We start from the raw sequence: 19244 nt of genomic DNA on the forward strand, positions 1-19244 counted from the left end.
TTGGCAACGCATGCAATCTGCAGCGGCTGCGGGATGTGCAGCGGGAAGAAGTCGCCAATCAAACATGCGAGGAGAACGGGCAGCGGCTGCAAGTTAGAAGCGATATAGCCACGAGTGTATGACAGCTAAGGGTGCATAGATGGCACATCGGTCGACCAGATGGCGGAAACGAGTCATTTTAAACTTTAGGGCGGGATGACCATCAGAACAATTTGATATTCAAGCCAGATTTGCCATCATATGGGGCTGCCTTCGTGTTTACCAGTTACATATGTAGAGGTTCGCTTGATATCTAACACGCTAGTGATTATAAATTTATTGTTCTGCGCTGCAATTTGACATGTGAAAAAATGAAGCTTTGGGAATACAAAAACGGAACTGTCACTTATTAGACGCAAATATTTTAGCGTACGTTTGGGCCAGAATGTCTCTACTGCAGCCAAAGCCTGCATGTGTGACAAAAGAAAAAAAAAACTATTGCAGGAAATAACGCCTTCCGAGTTGGCTGCATGATACCTTAAAGGGACCCTAATCCACTTTAGGCTTGAAGGCGGAGGAGCGGTTTCTCCCTCGCCTTAGCTTCTGAGGGGCGCTCTCCCCTCTTTGCTGCGCGCTTCCCTAGAAGAAGACACGTGGAGACTAGGTTGGTAGAACGCCATATTGTTTTTTTTTCATTCTTGCTTGAATATGCCATTCATCATCATGAGCAGCCTGGTTACGCCCACTGCAGGGCAAAGGCCTCTCCCATACTTATCCAACAACCCCGGTCATGTACTAATTGTCGCCATGTCGTTCCTGCAAACTTCTTAATCTCGTCCGCACACCTAACTTTCTGCCGCTCCCTGCTACGCTTCCCTTTCCTTGAAATCCAGTCCGTAACCCTTAATGATCATCGGTTATCTTCACTCCTCATTACACGTTCTGCCCATGCCCATTTCTTTTTCTTGATTTCAACTAAGATATCAACTCACGTTTGTTCCCCCACCCAATCTGCTCCTTTCTTACCCCTTAACGTTACACCTATCATTCTTCTTTCCATAGCTCGTTGCGTCGTCCTCAATTTGAGTAGAACCTTTTCGTAAGCCTCCAGGTTTCTGACGCGTAGGTGAGTACTGGTAAGACAAAGCTATTATACACTTTTCTCTTGAGGGATAATGACAACGTGCTGTTCATGATCTGTAAATTCCTGCCAAACTCACCCCAGCCCATTCTTATTCTTCTTATTATTTCCGTCTCATGATCCGGATCCGCCGTCACTACCTGCACTAAGTAGATGTATTCCCTTACCACTGCCAGTGCCGCGCTACCTATTGTAAATTGCTGTTTTTTTTCCGAGACTGTTAAACATTACTTTAGTTTTCTGCAGATAATTTTTAGACCCACTCTTCGGCTTTGCCTCTCTAGGCCAGTGAGCATGCATTGCAATTGGTCCCCTGCGTTAGTAAGCAAGGCAATATCATCAGCTAATCGCAAGTTACTAAGGTATTCTCCATTAACTTTTATCCCCAATTCTTCCCAATCCGGGTCTCTGGATACCTCCTGCAAACATGCTGTGAATAGCATTGGACAGATCGTATCTCCCTGCCTGACGCCTTTCTTTATTGGAAATTTGTTGCTTTAGATATCTTTCGATACTATAGCCGCTATAGATATCTTTCAGAATTTTCACATATTTTTACATACGGCTCGTCTACACCCTGATTCCGTAATGCCTCCTTGACTGCTGAGGTTTCGGCAGAATCAAACGATTTTTCGTAATCAATGAAAGCTATATAGAAGGGTTGGTTATATTCCGCACAATTCTCTATCACCTGATTGATAATGTGAATACGGTCTATTGTTGAGTAGCATTTACACAATCCTGCCTGGTCCCTTGCTTGACAGAAGTCTAAGGTGTTCCTGATTCTATTTGCGATTACCTTAGTAAATAGATTGTAGGCAACTGACCTACAGCTGATCGGTCTATTATTTTTCAAGTCTTTGGCGTCCCCTTTCTTATGGATTAGAATTATGTTAGCGTTCTTCCAAGATTCCGGTACGCTCGAGGTCATGAGGCATTGCGTATACAGGGTGGCCAGTTTCTCTAGAACAATCTGCCCACCATCCTTCAACAATTCTGCTGTTACCCGATCCTCCCCAGCTGCCTTCCCCCTTTGCATAGCTCCCAAGGCTTTCTTTACTTCTTCCAGCGTTACCTGTGGGATTTCGAATTCCTCTAGACTATTCTCTCTTCCATTATCGTCGTGGGTGCCACTGGTACTGTATAAATCTCTATAGAACTCCTCAGCCACTTGAACGATCTCATCCATATTAGTAATGATATTGCCGGCTTTGTGTCTTAACGCATACATCTGGTTCTTGCTTATTCCTAGTTTCTTCACTGCTTTTAGGCTTCCTCCGTTCCTGAAGGCATGCTCAATTCTATCTGTATTATACTTCCTTATGAGCACTATCTTACGCTTGTTGACTAACTTTTAAAGTTCTGCCAGTTCTATTCTATCTGTAGGGTTAGAGGCTTTCATACATTGGTCTTTCTTAATCAGATTTTTAGTCTCCTGCGATAGCTTACCGGCATCCTGCCTAACTAAGTTACCACCGACTTCTATCGCACACTCCTTAATGATGCCCATAAGATTGCCGTTCCGTGCTTCAACACTAATGTTTTCTTCCTGAGCCGAATGCCTGATCTGTAGCTTGATCCGAAATTCCTCTATTTCCCCTCTTACCGCTTACTCATTTATCGGCTTCTTATGTACCAGTTTCTTCCGTTCCCTCCTCAGGTCATGGCTAATTCGAGATCTTACCAACTTGTGGTCACTGCAGCGCACCTTGCCGAGCACATCCACATCTTCTATGATGGCAGGGTTAGCGCACAGTATGAAGTCTATTTCATTTCTAGTCTCACCATTCGGGCTCCTCCACGTCCACTTTCGGCTATTCCGCTTGCGGAAGGAGGTATTCATTATCCGCAAACTATTCTGTTCCGCAAACTGTACTAATAACTCTCCTCTGCTATTCCTAGTGCCTATGCCAGCCTGCTTCTTGCCTACCTTGGCATTGAAGTCACCCATCAGTATAGTGTATTTTGTTTTCACTCTACCCATCGCCGATTCCACGTCTTCATAGAAGCTTTCGACTTCCTGGTCATCATGACTGGATGTAGGGGCGTAGACCTGTAGAAACTTCGGTTTGTACCTGTTATTAAGTTTCACAACAAGACCTGCCACCCTCTTGTTAATGCTATAGAATTCCTGTATGTTACCAGCTATATTCTTATTAATCAGGAATCCGACTCCTACTTCTCGTCTCTCCGCTAAGCCCCGGTAGTACAAGACGTGCCCGCTTTTTAGCACTGTATATGCTTCTTTTGGCCTCCTAACTTCACTGAGTCCTATTATATCCCATTTATTGTCATCTACTTCCTCCAATAGCACTGCTAGACTTGCCTCACTAGATAACGTTCTAGAGTTAAACGTTGCCAGGTTCATATTCCAATGACGGCCTGTCCGGAGCCAGGGATTCTTAGCACCCTCTGCTGCGCCGCAGGTCTGACCGCCGCCGTGGTCAGTTGCTTCGCAGCTGCTGGGGACTGAGGGCCGGGGTTTGATTGTTTTGTTCATATAGGAGGTTGTGTCCAAGTACTGCCCCAGGGTGGCCAATGTCGCATTTCCTTCCGCTTACCAAGACTCCGTGCTCTGCTCCGCACACTCAGTGCAAAACAGGCTACACGAGGTGAAATCAACAGTTCATTGCGCACGACAGGCATGCGAGACGACAAGGAAGAGAGGCCGAGCTACCAGATCGATCGCTACTGATCTCTATCTCATACGGACCAATCGAACAATTTTACCCTGGTGACGTCACGTGCACGACCCCGTTGGCGTCACGACCAGAGAAACCCGGAGAGGAGCAATGCGATTGGGATTCGAATTTTCAGACATGGTTTAGGGACCCCTTAGCCTGCATATACTTGTCTCACTTTGACAAACAAGTGGCTGGGAGCGAACTATTCAGGGATATTAGAAGACATAACACCTCTGTATTTGGCTAAGTTCAAGGTCACAAGGAGACAGCACAGGTTCCCTAACATAACTTAGAACGACAGAACAGCAGAGCTGGTTGGTAAGGATTCATTATGCAAAAAGGAGGTGAGGCGTGCAGACAGGACACAAGAGTAGAGAAGACACAAGAGGCGTTCGTGTTGTCCACTTCTCTACTCTTGTGTCCTGTCTGCCCGCCTCACCTCTTTTTTGCATAATGAACCCTAACCTAAAGAGTTAAGTATTCTACCATGTCAGATATTGTGATAACACTATTGATATAGCCTTCGGAATGCCGTTCAAAAGAATTTGTTTGGAAGGCCAATCGTTTTCTATCCCTTTCTTTTCTTGTACGGCATAATGTTATCGTTCATTTTAACAGGAATACTAGAACAGAAAGCTCCATAGTTCCCGTGTGTTTTTCTCTGCACGAGTGATTATTGAGTCCATGGATCGCTGGTTACAGAAACTCCTCCTATAAGTAGCGATGACATTAGAAGGGCTTTGCAAGACATGAAACGAGGAAGAGCGGCAGGAGAAGATGGAATAATATGTGATTTAATCAAAGATGAATGAGACATTGTCCTTGGAAAAGTGGTGGCTCTTTATACGAAGTTTCTGTGGAACGCGAGGGTCACAGAAAACTGGAAGAATGCAAAAATTATACTAATGCACAAAAAGGCAGACGGTAAAGAGTTGAAAATTATAGGCCGATTGGCTTACTCCTAGTATTATATAAAATATTTACCAAATTATCTCCAATAGAGTAAGCGCAACACTGGACTTTAGTCAACCAATGGAACAGGCTCGCATTAGGAAGGGATACTCTACAATCTCTACTCTACTTTACAATGGTTCCAAGTTAATCAACAAGCGTAAGACAGCTGACATAAGGAAGTATAATATGGATAGAATTGAACATGCTCTCAGGAACGGAGGAAGCCTCAAAGCCGTGAAGAAGAAACTAAGAATAGGCAATAATCAGATTTTCGCGTTAAGAGACAAAGCAGCCAATACCATTACTAGTATGGATGAGATAGTTCAAGTGGCTGAGGAGTTCTATAGAGATTTATACAGTACCAGTGGCACCCACGACAATAATGGAAGAGTGAATAGTCTAGAGGAATTCGTTTTCCCACAGGTAACGCCGGAAGAAGTAACGAAAGCCTTGCGAGATATGCAAAGGGGGAAAGCAGCTGGCGAGGATCAGGTAACAGCAGATTTGTTGAAGGATGGTGGGCAGATTGTTCTAGAGAAACTGGCCACCCTGTATGCGCAATGCCTCATGACCTCGGGCGTTCCGGAATCTTGGAAGAACGCTAATATAATTCTAGCCCATAAGAAAGGGGACGCCAAAGACTTGAAAAATTATAGACCGATCACCTTACTGTCAGTTCCCTACAAACTATTTACTAAGGTAATCGCAAATAGAATCAGGAACACCTTAGACTTCTGTCAAGCAAGGGACCAGGCAGGATTGTGTAAATGCTACTCAACAATAGATCATATTCACACTATCAATCAGGTGATAGAGAAATGTGCAGAATATAACCAACCCTTATATATAGCTTTCATTGATTACGAGAAAGCGTTTGATTCTGTCGAAACCTCCGCAGTCATGGAGGCATTACGAAACCAGGGTGTAGACGAGCCGTATGTAAAAATACTGGAAGATATCTATAGCGGCTCCACAGCCACCGTAGTCCTCAACAAAGAAAGCAACAAAATCCCAATAAAGAAAGGCGTCAGACAGGGAGATACGATCTCTCCATTGCTATTCACAGCACGTTTACAGGAGGTATTCAGAGACCTGGATAGGGAAGAATTGGGGATAAAAGTTAATGGAGAATACCTTAGTAACTCGCTGATGATATTGCCTTGCTTAGTAACTCAGGGTACCAATTGCAATGCATGCTCACTGACCTGGAAAGGCAAAGCAGAAGGGTGGGTCTCAAAAGTAATCTGCAGAAAACTAAAGTAATGTTTAACAGTCTCGGAAGAGAACAGCAGTTTACAATAGGTAGCGAGGCAGTGGAAGTGGTAAGGGAATACATCTACGTTGGATAGGTAGTGACCGCAGATCCGGACCATAAGACTGAAATAATTAGAAGAATAAGAATAGGCTGGGTTGCGTTTGGCAGGCATTCTCAGATCCTGGAGAGCAGGTTGCCATTATCCCTCAAGAGAAAAGTGTATAACAGCTGTGGCTTACCAGTACTCACGTACGGGGAAGAAACCTAGAGGCTTACGAAAAGGGTTCTGCTGAAATTGAGGACGACGCAACGAGCTATGGAAAGAAGAATGATAGGTGCAATGTTAAGGGATAAGAAAAGAGCAGATTGGGTGAGGGAACAAACGCGAGTTAATGACATCTTAGTTGAAATCAAGAAAAAGAAATGGGCATGGGCAGGACATGTAATGAGGAGGGAAGATAACCGATGGTCATTAAGGGCTACGGACTGGATTCCAAGGGAAGGGAAGCGTAGCAGTGGGCGGTAGAAAGTTAGGTGGGTGGATGAGATTAAGTTTGTGGGGACAACATGGCCACACTTAGTACATGACCGGGGTAGTTGCCCTAGCAAAAATTCTAATACAAAAACTAATAGCCTATGAGGTTATTGACACTAATACAGTCTATTATGCCTATTAGTGTATTAGTCTAATACACCTATTGGTGTATTGGCCTATTAGTCTGATAGGTCTATTGGTGTATTAGTCTAATAGGTCTATTGGTGTATTAGTCTAATAGGTATATCGGCGTATTAGTCTAATAGGTATATCGGCGTATTAGTCTAATAGGTCTATTGGTGTGAAAGAAAAGGTTTCAATGCGCCAGTTACAGAATGAAAGACAGGCATAATTGCTAGGAGCATTTATTAGCACACAAATATTTTTACAGATTTCTCTTTCGAGATCTTCGTCAGGTCATCAATTTTGATTGCCAGAGCTTTTACTCCACCACTTCGACCAGAGAACGTCCTTTTGGGGTGGTCAGAAAAACCTGGGTTGAAACGTACACACATATACAAACATTTAAAAGCAGGCGTCTAGTTCTACCACTAAATGTTTAAGCAGGCAATATTTGCTTCTAAATTGGAATAATATGGCCCCGTAATTTCCAAACTAATTTTAGGACTAAGTTTGATATGCTTAGTTCGATATGTTTATCATAAAGAAAAATGACGCCATCTGATATGACAAAACAATTAGACAGCACATAAAATGCACCGAAAATGTTATGTGTGTTACATCTAAACTGTAGGCAGATAAAGAACAACTGTGGACAGAAATCTTGCACAGCATTGTCGGAAACATGCATGTCACTGCTGCTATGCGCACAACAATCGGCCCAATCACACTGTACTGAAGTGCATCCACCATTGGGATAAAAAGAAACAACTTTATACTATACTATAGAAGCATAAATAAGTACAATAGTTACCTCCAAATGGAAAGGAATCGGCGCCGGCGAAGACACATCACATCGATGCACGCTGATAGATCCACGAAGCACAGGGGTAAAAACAGTTGCCTTCCGTTGTTTTGAAGTCACACAACACAATCCAAGTATTATATTGCAGGAATAAGATTGCGCAGACGCCAGCACCTCGGGTTCCTTAAGAACACATCGTTAATTCACTAAAAATCACGCACACCTGGCCTTGACATGGCTACAGTACACTGCAACATGGTAGCCGCCAATGCACACGTGCTGTGCGCAACTACGGCTGACTACGGCCGTACTTTTGCGATCTTCCCGCCTGCCGTGTTCCCTTCTCTGCGATAATGCTCATTGATGTCAATAAATATTACGGCCTTTTATATGCGGTAATAAGTTATCAATTTAGGTTACAAGTTTAACCCTGCTTTATGCGCACTTCAACAGAAGATACGGGACTAACGCAACTTCAGTGGCAAACAACTATGGTTGCTGCGATTGCACCATCGTTCGTAAACCCACAGGGCATCGCGACTATGCCTTGCAGGTCACGGCTGGTTGTTCGTTGTGCTTTTTTTTTTCGTGGCGAAGTATTTGCTGCGTTGTAAACATAGCTCTTTCCTCACGACTCATCGCGACGAGGCTCAACAGAGGCCTAGTTATGAGACGTCGCCAGTGAAACAAAATTAGCAAGATCATGTAGGCGCGCGTCGATCGCTTTCGTGTATATCGCTGAGAGATAAGCTTAGTGCGATGAAACTAATACAAACGTGCGAATGCTGTGTGCTGCACATTTTGTTCGTTATTATTCAGCGAATAATCAGAGACCTCTCTGCAAATGGTCCCCAATACAGACTTAATTTTTCATAAACTTTCACCCTCGCATTAAACAAGCAGCAAAAAGGGGCAACAGAATTCAACAATGCATGTTGCATAACAGACCAGCAACAATCTGTATAAAGTCAATAGGACGTATCAGTCTAATAACGAAACTAGCAGACATGCAACACTGTTTGTATAAGACTAATACGCCTAATACATAGGCTCTATTGGTCTTATAGGTCAATCAGTACAACTAATAGAAATTTCTATTGGTCCAATACAAAACTTATACAACTAATACAAAATTGTATTAGACTAATACAAACTTCTATTAGAATTTTTGCTAGGGTGGAGAAGTATGGGTGAGGCCTTTGCCCTGCAGTGGGAGCATCCAGGCTGATGATGATGATGATTCTACAATGGATCAAGTTCATGTCATTAATCAGCGTTTCGAGAAATCCGCAGAGCACAATAAGCCTCTCTATATGGCTTTCATAGATTACGAAAATGCATTTGATTCAGTAGGGATGCAAGCAGTCATTGAGACGTTACGTAATCAAGCAGTACATACTGCGTACGTAAATACCTTCGAAAATATCTACAGAGGTTCCACAGCTATCTTAATTCAACTGAAGAAAAGCAGGAAGGTACCTATAAAGAAAGGGGTCAGACAGGGAGACACAATCTCTCCAATGCTATTCAGTGCGTGCTGGGAAAATGTGTTTAAGTTAGTAAATTTGGAAAGCTTAGCAGTAAAGATCGACGGCGAATATCTCAGCAACGTTCGGTTTGCCGATGACATTGTTCTTTTCAGCAATACTCTAGACGAGTTACTACAAATGATTGAGGACCTTAACAGAGAGAGCGTAAGAACGTGGCTGAAAAGTAATATACAGAAGTAAAGGTAATGATGAATAGACGGGCAAGAGAAGAAGAGTTCAAGATCGCCAGTCAGCATCTAGAGTCTGTGAAGCAGTATGTTTACCTAGATCAATTAATCACAGGGAACACTGATCATGAGAAGTAAATTCATAACGAATAAAAATGGGTTGGATCGCATACGGCGACATTGTGAGCTCCTGACTGGAAGCTTACAATTATCATTGAAAAGGAAGGTGTACAATTAGTGCATTTTACCATTGATGACATATGGGCGAGAGACTTGGAGACTGACAAGAAACAGACAGTAAGAGAGAGAAAGAGAGCGGTTTGGTTCAGGGAGCAATGGTGTATAGCCGATATTGTAATTGGCATTAAGAGAAAAAAATGGAGCTGGGCAGATCATGTAATGCGCCGTTGGACCATTAGGGTTACAAAATGGGTACCAAGAGAAAGGAAACGCAGTTGAGGACGGCAGAAGACAAAGTGCAGCGATGAAATTAGGAAATTGGCGGGCGTTAGTTGGAATCGGTAGGCGTAGGACAGGGGTAATTAGGGATCGTAGGGAGAGGCCTTCATCCTGCTGTGGACGTAAAACAGGCTGATGATGATGATGATGATGATGATGATGATGAATGGTTAGGCCATGTGATAGTTTCCATAGGTTTTGCTAGATACCAGGCAGCAAAACAGTTGACTGGCCCTGTGAAGTATATCCAAGAGCTGTATCGTTCTATACCAACTGAATGTCGACATTATCCACACAGCAGCTTTTCAAGTCCTACTGTCTGATTATTCTGATGCGTCATACAGAATCGTCATGTCATCTCGTCACTATCAGCACCCATATCCAGCAAACGGCTGAGCATCACATGAAGCCAAGACTTGCTACGCTATCGCTCAGCCGCTGGAATATGAACGCGCCACTCTTCTGAATAGACGTTCTTCTGTTTCCTTCATGCTTCCAACTTGTGCGTCCATTACTTACTCGGTTGCATCCAACTCTTATAATAAGCAATACAGTAATGAAAAACGTAAGCAACGCGTAGATGTCAATTACCAACTAAGGTAATTGTGCAAAACACACCAAAGTTTACAGTAAACAAGAAACCTAAAAAAAATTGGCCCGGGTAATTTGATTATGCAGTAATGTAGCGTACGAGGAATCATGTGCAAATCGCTGGCGCGCTTGACCAGTATGTAAGATTTCGGCGATAGACAATTATGCTCACCGCAATATCGTTGTGCTCAGAGTCTTATTTGCGTTTCTGTCCCATTATTACATGTGAAAATATATGTTTAATATATTATAGTTAAATATTTAAAATTAGGTGGTTAAAATTAAATAGTTAATAATTACTGAAATTAAGAGTTAGAAATTAAAACGTTAATATTTGGAAAGAATTCATTATAGATGAGTTTTATCCAAGTTTGCGAATAGCCGACACACGCCATGTACGAGGCGTGTACTGCAACCGGGTACCTCTCTTGCGCTTCCTTTTGGACATGCTGCGCTATCTAGCGGAGGCGCCGCGCAGTCTGCCCAAGGCCTTTGCGCGGAATCTGAGATCGCGTGGTCTACGAGATTGCATGGGTGGCCTCCTGGTGCGTATGAGCCATGTACTGCAGCCGGGCTTCCGTCTGGCGCTTCCCTGTGGACACGCTTTTTCATTTAGCAGCGCACCTATGAAGTCCGCGCGTGGCCTCCGAGATGCAAGGCATGCCGGTGGCGTTAAACCAACGGGCTGCGGTGTTTGAAGAAGCCGTGCAACGTGGGCTAGATGCCAAGCAGCATCGGATAACTTATAAGGGTTTTAGAATGCAACTACTTTCGGGATTGATCCATATTTTTAGGCTGCACTATATTCAGGATTGATCAACGAGAATGTTTTGATAGGTTAAATAGCCGAAAAAAAACTGGTCTTCTGGTGCCAAGAATGCCATTTACAATAAGAAAAATAATATCCGGGAGAGCGAGTGAGGGCACGGTAACAAGTGGCAAACCCATCCTCTCACTGTGGCACGTTTCAATTCCTCTTCCAACTTGTTTTGCAATTTGACAAAACAATAGATGTACATATATCCAATGAATACAGAACAGATATCATTGTATCCAATACAAAAAAATGGCTGCGGCTTAGGTGAGCTAACACTGGACATGCAAAGTGAAAGCTTTGTTTAGCCTGGTTAAGTCTTGGTTTCACTTGGTTAAACTTTGACTTAAGTGTAATTATTATACTTAGGTATACACTCATCTAGCCACCAACGGCTGTGCCTAGGTTGGTGGCTGGACATGACTAGCCACCAATCTAGGCTGGCAGGCAACCTAGGTGGTAGACAGGCATCCTTCGATGGTGCGACGCCTGTTGTGCCACAGGGAAAGTGCAAGTGCTAGACATTCAAGGAGACACCACGAACATGCTCATCGTCTAAGCACGAACGGACAGGGCATGAACGCTGTCGCTACATTGATCTCGGCGGTGCAACGCCTGTTGCATTCCGGACCCTCAACAGTGAAGCAGCTCGTCGGGCGATATCCGCGGGGTGGTCAGACGCCGCTTGGTGACGACGGCTCAAACCCTCCTGCTATCGCGAAAAGATCAGAGAAGACAGCGCGGCCTCGCTCTCATTCATGGCCAAGCCATAGAATAAAGAACCAACTTTAGAGAAGGAGACTGTACCCTCCGCAGTGGTACGAATATAAGCAGCGGCAGCGCATGGAACTTACTTAGGTGCACGACACATGGCGCTCCTGAACCAGGAAGCGGAAGTGTGTTTATTTAGAGAAAAATCCAATATGGCCGCTTTTTACCGGTGAGTACGCTGGTACGGGCCGTGCTTGACCTGCCGACAAGGCGGCATGCCTCAATGCCTTGGGTGCCGCGTAGCTGGTGCGTTCTAATTGCCAGGAGACCAAAGAGCCTCTACTGACGCCCATACAAACAAGCCACAAGTGAGTCAACAGAACGCGGGACTTTATTGGCAGGAGACAAGCAATGTACATTCTCGCGCGATAGAAGAAAAAACATTTGCATATCGAGATACGCTGGAATCATTGACGTGAGCACGTAAACGGCTCTGTATGTGTAAATTGGGAGTCTATGTCGCTGTGCAGACTGCAGGAGTGAATGCTTACTTCGAAAGACTGCTTCTCAATGCAACTGACCAGGCCACCACATCCGAGAGTCATAACGCGGTGACCATAACCAAGTGAGATAACAGCGAAATTAAACAGCAATCAATCACCGCGTAGGGTTCAGACAAAACATTATACATTGGCTGCAAACCATATGGCAACAGTGAGCATTCACGTACACGGGTCTGTTACGATACATTCAGCCGCCTACCCATAGGCATAGTGCTTGCCTTCGTCACATGTGGTGGTCTGGCAACGAGCGACAACCAGCAGCGAAAAGAGGTTGGACAGAGTGTCCCACCTGTTTGCAGCGACAGTCGTCGTTAAAGATGAGCAACTTGCATTGCGAAGCAATCGGGTGACGAGGCTTCTGCTGCCGTAGCCTACACATAGACATGGACTACACGGCATTTTAGCACTGACACCTTTCCAACCTGCACGTTTCCTTTCTTTTGGGGGCCGGTAATGTGTGGCTCACACTTGGTGTCCCACATTTTAACAATATGGACAAGTCGCTTTCGTGGGCATCACCTTTGTCAGACACTTTTGCGGGCCTTTCCATCCGTGTGGCTATCAACATCATACACATCAGACCATGTAAGCACGTATGCTGTTCTCCGTTCTCCGCAGATCATGGTCGAAGTATGGCACAAGCACAATTTGCCCATGGCTGCAGCAGGAAGAAACGAACGGGGAGTACAAGTTACGGTGCGTGTATACTGGGATTCTATGTTGCTGTCCGGAGTGCAGGAGCATATGCTTACCTCGAGAGACTGCGTACCAACGCAACTGACCAGGCCCCCACATACGAGAAACGTAACACGGCGACCACTACCAAGTAGGGCAGCAAAACCAGATCCTGCAATCAGTTACTTCAGTGTAGCTTGCGCAAAGACCCAGGCTATCGAGGAAGAAGAGCAATCATCTACGAGACTAGGAATATGGAAAACAAGAAAGTTTGCATTCAAGAAAAAAGTCACTCTGCTCTGCAAGCATTGAAGGCTAAAAACATCAAGAAAAGTAAAATGGTGCATAGCACATGGTGTGTAGGTTAATGCAAGACATATTGCGATGCTGCATCAGTTATTTCAGGAGAGGAATTGTGCATGACAACATACGCTAGAAGATACCGCTACAGATATGTTACGTTACTAGACAGGGATTGGTATTAAGCATAACGAAGAATCGGTTGAACTTTATGTTTGGATGAGGATGGATGATCTCTAACGAGAATGGGCGGTGAAAAAGCTTGCATTTATAGAAAAAAATACACTTCGCACAAATGGAATTGACATGGCCAGGAAGCTGATTAAGGGCAAACTGACAGAACTGCCAGCGTCGTCCGTGCTTGGTCTATAAAGTCCTATACTATATACTATATTTCTATAAAGTCCTTTCTGACTAACCTATTGACTCGGCCCAATGTTGGTGCTGGTGAAATGGTGGCTGAAGCTCTTTTCAGTCTTGACACAGTCCTCGGCAGACTTGATATCTCATCCAAATTCTTCTACATGCGCTTCTTTGTTCGTGGTGTAATAGAAAATTCGGCTCCAGCCCTTTCCTGTTGGGGTAGATGGGAGCTCCTGTGATGACCAAGATGTGCTTGGCATAGACTCTGTTGGGGCCGAACAGTGGCACATGGGATACATCACAGATTAGCCGAACTCATGTAGCGCTTTCTTTTATGTTCGAACCAATTATACTAAACCATAAATATGAACAAACGTTCATATCTGCTGCAAACAAATGACATGTATCTCAAGACTAGCAAGCCAATACAGCATATATCAAGCATATTCATTTCTGAATCAGGTGTTGTTTACCTTGTAGTAGCAGCCAAGTCCACACAATGTCCTTGTTGTAGTAGGCAGCAGCTTCTGTTTAGTGCGTGGAGTGTGTTACATTATACTTGTGCCGTCCTTATTACTGCATGTCTGGAACAGAAATTTTGGCCGCATCAGAAATTGAAAAAGCGCAATATTGCAATATGTAATGCAAAAAGATGTGACATACGTATTGTAACGGTTTGCGACTACAGGACACATGCAAATGCACACCGTCTATTCTAGGGTGCTTAAGCAGCATGTTAAATAAATATTGCGATTGTCCATAAAATTAATGTCTGCCTAACTACAACATATGTCAACAGCTTAAGTATTGTTAAGATCAGAAATGAGAACATTTGTGCGCTCACTTGTACACTAGAAGAGATCACACTGCTGGTTCCACAAGAATGCATGAAAGTCATGAAGCTATTAGAAGTGATGCATTGTTTTTCTGCACGAACGGGATGCACCACTTCACTACTGAAAAAATAAATGCCCTACGGTAAACCAAACTTAACAGCAAGAACATGTGGAACCAACAAGTATGAAATATGGGTGAATTATCATGCTTGCGATTGTTTAATACTACAAATTCTGTACTTCCCCTTCATTTTACTAAATGATTATTCGGTTTTGTGGACGAAAGTAGTTGCCGGTGGGCTCGAGAAAAAATGTATGCATATTGATAAGGATACTCAGTCACCTATGGCCACGCTATAATAAGATGAAAAATGTGATGCGTGTCTCGCTATCGCTCTCTTTCTTTCCCGATTTTGGGTGTTTAACGACCTTGCAGCTAAAGGTTTATTTGGGAAACAGCAACGGAGGATCCTGATTGCCCATATGTAATGCAGGATGTAGTTCGTTAATTTGTCTCCACCTGTAAGTTAATGAGACGAATATAATATAACTATTCAAGCAGCGGTGTTAAATTACTCACCGTTATTGTCATTGTCAGCCGCAGGAGAATGCAGCATCCGTTTCGATGCAGACGTGTTCCGAGTGGCTCACGACCAAAATCTAGCTTTCGGGCTTACATGTCCGCTTGCAAACACGTCACTTCAAGGGGTGGAGACATCAAAATTTTCGTTCTTGCGTTTGTTGATTCAAACGTTGCGTCATGCTTCAGGGAGCACGATACACACAGCGGGATTCATATATATCCGATAAATAATTTAATAATAGCATTATTATACCGAGCGATTTCGGTTTCGGTTTCTGGGCTCCGGGGGATGCTATGACGTCACAGAGGAGGAAACGCAACATGGCTTGGTCACGTGGGCCACAAGAATAGTGACGTAAAACTATGCTGCGTCGTCTGCTCGCGCATACGCGTGCTCTGCCAGCAGATGTCAACTGGCGATTAGAAGTGCATGTCGCGATTATTATAAATATTGCGAAGAGCGACAACAACGGTAAGAAAATATTGCGGCTTGTGAGAGTCGGTGATTCATTCCGAAGCGCCGTAAGCTTTAGCTTCGAAGTGAACCGGAAAAGGCCTAGCCACGATATCGGCGGCGCCGAACGATCAGAGGCGGTGAAGCTGCCGTCGGTGCGCAGAGTGACCACTCCTCGGACGCTGATTGGCCGCTTCGCCGTACGGCTGCCGCACAAATGGGTCCCGGGCCCGTCTCTCTACGGCTAGGAAATCTCGCCGTTCGCGAGCAAAACCGCCGTCGCACGGGGGCCCGCGAACGGCAAACGGCGTGCGGCGAGTTTCCGTGCCGGTAACGTGCACGGGCCTTAACACTGAGAAAGGCCAAGCGAAGGAGAGACCGCTCCGAGCTGCCGAACTATGCGACTATGCGAGGAGAGAAGCGGACAACACGAACGCCGCATATCCTGGTCCCTTTCGGAGTCGGCCGGCTACTGTTTTACACTCAAACGTGCAAAGGCCCGTCGGCACGGCAACTCGCCGCACGCAGTTTGCCATTCGCGGGCCGCCGTGCGGCGTTCGTGTTGTCCACTTCTCTCCTCCTGTGTCCGTGTCTGCACGCCTTACCCCTTCTTGGCATTAAGAAAGGATTTCTATATACCTGTAGCTCGGTCATAGTGGAGGCTATGCCCGGTCGCTCTGCTCAGCAGGCTCCGTAATCGGCATTTCATCACTACTCATCATACGTCACGTTTTTGTGCTGGTGTGCTATGACGTCAATATTTTCGTTCCTCCTCTGTGACGTAGTAGCTGCCGCGCTAGCGATGGGTCTCGACTATGAGAAGGAGTTTTTAATGACTTTTTGGAGCTGAATTAAAATTATTTTGAAATGTTTGCAGCGTCCAATACCTCGTTCTGGGTGTCCTTGCATACGGAAGCAGCCTACAACATGCTTTTTATAGCCTGAAAATTTGGTGTCCCAACCCCTTTCATCCCACGTTAAATAACGCGAGACATCGAAGCGCAATAAAGTAGTTTTAGCACCAAAGAAGCAACCAGTCTAAGTGTACGAACGAATGAATCCATGCGGCCGCGCACTCGAAAATGCCGTAAAAAAATTTAAATCCAGGCCAGAGGCCACGTGGAAGATCGATGATGCTTAAGGATATTTGCGTTTTGGTGACAAGGAAACAACAAGCTTACTAATAAAGAGTACAACATCTAATTAGCAATGAATTTTGCCCTCTTTTTTATGTAATAGAAATGCTTCGGTAATTGTAGCAAACAGTTTGTAAGGTAAAATTGCGCTTATTACGGCTCCTCAAGCGGGAAATATTGGAACTAACGTAAGCATGCCGAAGTGATTCTGCTATGCAGGTTTTATTAGCAGTGGCGCGCGGTCTATTTTTTCGCCCTTTGTGAGCATTTGTTGAACTCGAGAGTGTGCGGGGCCTGGCCAAGCTCTCACTGTCAAGGCGAGCGCTGCGCTCGCCTTGCCAGCGAGAGCTTGGCGCTGGTGAGAGCCAGGCGTGCGGCGAGTCGCGTGGTCATGAGGCAACACAGCTGCGGAGAACGCATGCGCTAAGCCGGTGGCGGCTACCACACGTGGCGGCGGAGCTAGGCCTACCGTCACGTTATGCGTTGCCAAGGCTACGGTGCAGCTGGGGTCAAATGAAGGTCAAATTGCTGGTGATGGTGAAACTCGACTCGACTAGGTTAGTAAAGCTTTCGCTTTAAATGTACAACGCACTCTCTGGATGTGAAGAAATGAGCGCCTTGGATCCACCGCCAATCTCAGACATGGCGCCGCTGAGCGGGCTCGGAGTGCGTCCATAGTGACGCCATCGCGCTCTCGAGTACAGCTCGTCGTCGGGGCTGTCAGGCCCGCCGGGTGGAGAGCGCCCGTTGGCGAGCAGCGGTTGCCGGTCGTGTAGCGAGTGCGACTCCGAGAGAAGTCGCCTGCGCGAAGAAGAGTCGTCCGCCGTGCGGCTCGTGCTCGAACCGCAGCTGCCGTACCAGGCCATCAGTATGTACAGCACGACCATTCCAGTCACCACGCACGAACATGCGATGTAGAAGACCACCTGCAGGTGCAGGCGGCAAAGAGGTTCTCGCGATTAACCTGGTCTGTACGAAACCTCAGGTGGGAAAGGAAAGAAGGGTAGCCCTGTCAGGTCTGCGTAACCACCGCGAGCCAAGAGCGTAGCCACGGGGGAGGGAGGGCACCTGACATGTATAGCCACGTCCTTATCTGCCGGAATTTCTGTGCACCGGGAGACTATCTGGGCACCCCGCCTCCCCTCCTCTCATCCCCCCATTCCCCGTAATATGCACGCCCTCGTCAAATGCACCCTCCCCCTCCCCCCGAAAAAGAAACAGCGGGTAGGCTCTTTGAGGGAAGCAGCCGCAGAGGTGTACACGTGAAACGTGCTGCAAACGGTGAAAGGCACTAGGGTACCGACATGACGTAACCGAATGCGCAAGTTACATTTATTCGCGGGTCAGAAAGCTTACATGCCTAACTTATGCTACAGCTAGCGGGCGTTCTGTGGTGTGATTTTCAGATCGTGCTCGGGGGGGGGGGGGAGGTGGCGACTCCCTCTTCTTATGAACACGTTTGATTTTACAGAGGGTGTGCCTATATACGTTAAATAAATGACCCTCCTAACGGTGGCTCCGGAGACTGTCCTGCGCCGCTCGAGGCCGCCGCACTCGTAATTGGTTGGGACTTCTCCCTGTGGAGACGGACACGTTCAGCCGTGTTCAAAGGGATAACGTATCCTTATGTCTTGGTGCCCGATTCTCACCAGGCCACTCATATGAGTTATAAGGAACCCCTGCCTTCGACCGTAGGGGTCAAACGCAGGTTGGCGACCATAACTGAGCATTCGTAACGTTTTTGCAACAAATTACAAATTTTTCAGGCCTTATAAGTCCTGATGGGTACCGTTATGAGTTAAATCAATTATACCTACTATGGCCTTGTCAGCTCTCTGAAACGCGACTATTCCTGCTCGGATGGACAAAACAAATGTACTGCCAAGCGGCGCCTCTGCGAACGCCGGGCGCTGAAGTACACTTATAAGCTCTGATTGCTTTATGCGTGACGTGACACACACGTGGCCCAGTAATGGCTTTCTTTCCTCTACACAACAATGTCAAAGTAAAGCGCATCACAGCTATTCACGCATTAAAATGTTCACGTGCATAGCTCATGATCGTGGGTGTCGTATCGTGTAATCTCGTAATCGTGCTCGCTCCCTGTTCGTTGTTGGCCCGCCGCGGTCAAAGGTGGTGAGCACGAATCGGCATCTCTCTGTGTTGCTGCAAGAATTTCTTCGCGCATTTATGCACCCTGCGCGTAAAACCCAGTGTGGCCATAACCGAGCAAGCGCTAAATTTCTGCAAACAATTGCGAACCTGTAGGCCTGTAGGCGTGATAGCACTAGTTTGAGTTTGATTAATCATGCCTGCTATGGCTAAGTAAACTCTTTCAAACGCGATCACTCCTGCTAGAATTGATAAACGTATGCAGTCGAGGTAGTGGTGCATCACTCTTGGTCAAAACGCAACTCGGGAAATCTTCCCCGATTTATTGTACAGAAACTTGGACTACGAAATGTTATCTTTGAAAATGAACCGGCTCGTTATCGCTGTTCTGTACTGACCCCCTTGCGGGTCTGGTTGGTACAGAAAATGCTTGCAAGGTTGGTCTGGCGATAATCAA

At 45.6% G+C, this 19244-nt stretch overlaps 1 protein-coding gene across 2 annotated transcripts in view; it reads right to left on the reverse strand.

Moving 5' to 3' along the window:
* The window catches only part of LOC135909361 (serine/threonine-protein kinase haspin-like), a 157549-nt gene that overhangs the window by 95013 nt on the left and 43292 nt on the right, over positions 1-19244 (reverse strand). For both annotated transcript variants that reach the window (XR_011511583.1, XM_065441309.1), the window contains exon 2: positions 17268-17601. Coding sequence is in view for 1 of the 2 variants with exons in the window: in XM_065441309.1 (XP_065297381.1) it covers positions 17268-17601 (334 nt within the window). In the remaining variant the exon portion in view is untranslated. The remainder of the gene's footprint in view (positions 1-17267; positions 17602-19244) is intronic.

The sequence above is a fragment of the Dermacentor albipictus genome, chromosome 1 (genome assembly GCF_038994185.2).
Source record: "Dermacentor albipictus isolate Rhodes 1998 colony chromosome 1, USDA_Dalb.pri_finalv2, whole genome shotgun sequence".
Classification (NCBI taxonomy): Eukaryota; Metazoa; Arthropoda; class Arachnida; order Ixodida; family Ixodidae; genus Dermacentor; species Dermacentor albipictus.